Source organism: Bidens hawaiensis, unplaced genomic scaffold (genome assembly GCF_021521415.1).
Source record: "Bidens hawaiensis isolate Kalapana, Puna unplaced genomic scaffold, B.hawaiensis_p1.1 tig00000536_1, whole genome shotgun sequence".
NCBI classification, from domain to species: domain Eukaryota; kingdom Viridiplantae; phylum Streptophyta; class Magnoliopsida; order Asterales; family Asteraceae; genus Bidens; species Bidens hawaiensis.
In genome coordinates this window covers 315590-320903 of record NW_027491034.1, presented here as the reverse complement: position 1 = coordinate 320903, position 5314 = coordinate 315590, and the positions used below count along the sequence as shown (strand labels likewise).

At 35.4% G+C, this 5314-nt stretch overlaps 1 protein-coding gene across 1 annotated transcript; it reads right to left on the bottom strand.

Annotated features, from left to right (window-relative positions):
• Window positions 1-3116: 3116 nt before the first annotated feature.
• LOC143635149 (secreted RxLR effector protein 161-like) lies at window positions 3117-3659 on the bottom strand. Its single transcript, XM_077103038.1, has one exon. It carries the CDS (start codon window positions 3657-3659, stop codon window positions 3117-3119), a length of 543 nt encoding a protein of 180 aa, XP_076959153.1.
• Between the last annotated feature and the right edge of the window lie 1655 nt (window positions 3660-5314).

Below are 5314 nucleotides of genomic sequence, written 5' to 3'. Positions count from 1 at the left end.
AAAAAAATAACTTTAGGTAAAAAATAAATGTGGCATAACTAAATTAAAAGGATGCATTTTGGTTATGCATCAATAATATTATTTATGTGATATTTGAATAAAGAAAAATCATGAGTGTTATAATTTATATATATATATATATATATATATATATATATATTAGTAACAATTAATATATATATATGTATATGTATAATATATATGTATATATATGTATAATTTATATATATATATATTAGTAACGATTAATATCATTAAATAACTTTAGGAAAGAAAAACTATTACATACGAAATATGTAACATATGGGTATATGTATAACTAACCGAATCACATCGAATAATAAAACGGGTCGGTTTAACGAATACAATACAAATAATAAAAATTGACGAATGTCCCATGAAATACATAAAATACATGAAACGAAACTGGATATATATATATATATACACACTTATAAACAAAACCAAAAATTTAAAATGGGTCGGGTTTTTGGGTTGGAAAATTAACGAATGTTACAGGATTCACAACGTTTAGAAAATTTGTTCCGAAATTAAAATAAAAAAAAAATTTAAAAGAAAAGAACTAGTGCATGGAGTTGTTAAAAGTTTTAACATTTTTATTTATACATATTTAAATTAAAGGAATAACGCCGATCTTTGAATGACCCGAAAGACGCCACAAATGGGAAATATGGCAAGGACACACATAAACACACACACACACATATATATATATTGGATGTAACAGCGATGTACCCACCATGCCCTTTTCATACTGCATTTGTCTCGTTTTTCTAAAATCATTCCAAGTTTCGGGTTATTACACACAACCATACTTATTATGTTTTCCATGCGAGAGCTTTAATAATTACGTCTCGATCCATAATTACCTATATGGATGGTCCACATAATCCGTCCCATTGTGTAGGTTTTAAGATATAAACAATAAATGCAACGAATTTTTATATGAAAACTTGGAAATCAAGCACGATGAATATAATGATCAAAATTTACAAAATATATATAAACAAATCCTTAAGGTCAAGGATAACGCGAACATATGATGGCAAAAAATAAATAAGCAAAACTATTGAAGTTTAAAGAAAATAAATGATGCTACTGAGGTTTAATTCGAGATGTGCGAAACTCTAGAGTATCTTAAAATAATAGGAATAATGAATGAAAGTATTAATAACTCATGACCATCACAATAAATATTTGGAAATAATAGGGTTTTGAATAACGTGGAAAATAGATGTAGCATTAAGCTAACAAAACATGTAAGCCTCTAACGCATTGTAATAAAATAGATAAATGAAACTGTAATATCAAGATATCAAAATATATTAAGTGGTTGGAGTCAATAACGACACGTTTAGCAAATGAAAATTTTCGTTAAAATATCCATGTGAATAAAGGGAACATTAAGACTAACAAAGTATATAATTGAAACTTCAAGATCAAAATATTGGTCTCGAATTGATGAAACATTGAGATCAAACTAACAAAATGATTCAAATAAACATTGAGCGGAAAGAAAAACAAAAAATATCCGAAACGATGTTTGTAATCTTGTATAATAGAAGCCGAAAATAAGAAAAGAAATAATCAAGAAACGGTGAACCGGGCTTGTGTTTGACACAATTTCCTTAAACAGATTTGCAGTCTGCTCCCAGGGTACTCTGATTCGAAGCAGAAGCGTAGTACTGCCGAACTCGATCACTTTCCTGAAATGAAAAACTGTAACACTGTTGTTGAAGAAAAAAGGAAGAAGAAGAAGTGTGTTTGGTGTATCTAAACTGAAGAGCTGGTCCTGGTTATATAGCCACACAATTATAATCACTTAACGGCCATTAGTGCAGATTACAAAACCGAAAATAATAATTATTCTCATAATGATTATTAATGGTATTGACCAGACCAACAGATTTTGGATCTCAAAACCAAATTCAAAAATTGCTTCACGCGGGCTCGCATTTTTGGAGCTGCATTTGTGTCAGTGGGACGTGCAGGCACGCTCGAGTTCGATGAATTTCTAGTCCAGAAACACAAATTTGCAACCCCCCCCCCCTGCGCGCACATAGGATTTGTGGTAAAACATGTCATAAAGATTCAAATGAGCGGTAAAGGCTCTACCTTATATACCACTCTTTAATTTGTTCCCAATCCTATGTGGGACAACTTTCACCACTTCCTTGTTAAGACTTAATTCACACACTTTAAAACTTCCCACAATCCCCCACATGAATGGAGGTCGAAGCAATGTTATTATGATTAGATTTCAACAGTTGAATCTTGCATACAATAGGTAGGTGTTATCCTTTGAACCTTTGCTTATGAAGCATACTTAGCCCACTGGCTCTGAGTAGACAGTGATGTCTTTGAACTCGCCTGTCGTTTGTGTAGACGACAATAAACTTCACACAATACTCTCCTTGAAAAAGTCAAATCCTCATAGTTATGTTTGTTATGGTCATGAACATGTGCCTGGTTCTGCAAGAGCTATTATGTATTGTGCCCAACAACACCCTTCGAAGCGACCCCACTTCTCTCTCACATAGATGATTCACCATGTATGACTACCATGGTCGAATCATTAAAAGTCATTTTCTTAGCCTCGCACTTGTAACTTTAGGAATGGACTAGAAAGGTTACCTAGCTATGTAGTAAACCCCCTCTTAAATTTTAGGGTTATCTCCCCACAGTGACCGCACTAATTCATACAATCAGGTTTTCCTATTGAACTCAATTCTTGGGGTCTCCAATATGTTGAGTTAAATTTCCTTCATATGAACTTTAATTTTTCAAGGGCTTCAGTCCCATTCCCATGGACGACTTCTGAACTAACTCTCTACTTAGGCCTTTTGTTAGCGGATACGCAATATTATTCTTTGACTTCACGTACTCAACATTGATAATTCCAGTAGATATTAGTTGTCGTACCGTATTATGTCTACGTCTAATATGTCTATTCTTACCATTATACATTGTGCTATGAGCTTTGCAAAATGCTGATTGGCTATCACAATGTATATAGATGGCCGATGCCGGCTTAGGCCACCTTGGTATATCCTCAACAAATTGACGTAACCATTCTTCCTCTTCGCGTGCTTTATCTAGGGTGATGAATCCTGAATCCATCCTGGATCCAGCTGTAACCATTTGTTTGATGATTTCCACGATATAGCAGCACCTCCAAGTGTGAATACATAACCACTTGTTGCTCTGTAATCATTCGTGTCAGATATCCAATTTGTATCGCAGTGTCCTTCGACAACTGCTAGATATCTGTTATAATGTAACCCATGTTCCCTAGTGTATCTTAGGTACCAAAGTACCCGAATCACACATTTCCAATGAGTTGAACTTGGGTTGCTTATGTATCTAGTACGCTTGCTCACAACATATGCTAACTCGGGTCTAGTGCAACTCATAAGATACATCAAGCTGCCAATAATTCTGGAGTATTTCAATTGGTTAACGGGTTCACCTCTATTCTTAGCTAGATGTTGACTTGTGTCAATAGGATTTCTAGCTACATTAGAGTCATTCGCATTAAACTTCTCAAGAATTTTGCTCACGTAGTGGGATTGACTTAAAATGAGTCCATTTTGGGTTCGTGTGATTTTAACTCCCAGAATCACCTCTGCGAAACCCATGTCTTTCATGTCAAATCTTACTTTTAGCATGTTCTTTGTGGACGTTATGATTTTGTCATCACTTCTAGCAATGAGCATATCATCTACATATAGACACAAAATGGCATCATCGGATGTGTCCTTCACGTATACACATTTGCACATTCATTGATTTTGAACCCAACATCAAGCATGACATGATCAAACTTTTGGTTCCATTGTTTAGGAGCTTGTTTCAATCGATACAAGGATTTCACAAGTTTACACACTTTCTTTTCTTGCCCATTGGCTATAAAGCTTTCAGGTTGTTCCATGTAAATCTCTTCCTCAAAATTCCCATTCTAGAAAGCTGTTTTTACATCCATTTGGTTAACTTCCAAGTTTCTAATGGCGGCAATGGCAAGCACCAACCTGATAGAGGTTATTCGCGTAACTGGCGAATACGTATCAAAGTAATCTAAACCTTCTCGTTGTTTATATCCTTTGATCACCAACCTTGCCTTATATTTATCGATGGTGCCATCAGTTTTCATCTTCTTCTTGAAGATCCATCGATATCCTAGTGGTTTACACCCTTGAGAAAGATCCACTAGTTCCCATTTATGATTTTGTAGGATAGAATCTATCTCACATTTGATGGCCTCTCTCCACTGAGGTCCTTCTGTAGAATTCACCGCTTGTTGGTACGTTTGAGATTCCTCTTCTACCATGTAGGTAAGGAAATCAGGGCCGAAGGATTTTCTAGTCCTTTGCCGTTTACTCTTTCTGATTTCAACCTCCTTTGTTTCGGATTGTTCCCGATGTTCATCTCTTGTACCCTCATTCTCTGGAATAGTTTCCCAACCGGTCTAGAATAGCTCGGTTTTCCTTCACCCAAACATTGGAACATATGTTCAAACCATGATGCATCCTTTGATTCTATTATGGTGCCATTGTTTATTCCAGGGTTCTTGGAATCATGCACAAAAATTCGAAATGTACCAATAGGACGGGTATATCCTATAAATACACAATCCAAAGTTTTGGGTCCTATTAGTAGGTGTTTCGGTGGAGTCACCACTACCTTGGCTAGGCACCCCCACACTTGCAGGTATTTATATGAAGGTTTATTTCCCGTCCATATTTCATATGGCGTTATATCTTTCTTCTTGTTGGGTATCATGTTCAAGACATAATTTGACGATAAGATTGCTTCCCCCACATGTCCGGCTTACCCCATAACTTGTCGTCATGGAATTCATCATTTATTTCAAATTTCGGTTTTTACGTTCATGTATGATTCCTTCTTTTTCACACAAGTCAACAAAGGTGAAACATATTCACCTCATCGGTCACTCCTTACTCTTTTGATTTTCCGATTGAGTTGATTCTCAACTTTGGCTTTAAATAAGATAAACTTATCAATGGCCTCGTCCTTACTCTTAAGTAAGTAAACATAGCAACACCTTGTACCATATTCAATGAACGTGATGAAGTACTTGTTCCCACCATGAGTAGGAATTGCTTTTTGATTACAACATCAGTATGAATCATCTTGAGGGGTTCGGTGAATCGTTCAATCTTTTTGAATCACGATCTCGTTTGTTTTGCTTTGACGCAAGTTTCACATTTATTATTTGAGTCAATTCGAATGTTGGTCTACCATGCCAAACATTAGAAGACTCAAGCATACAAGC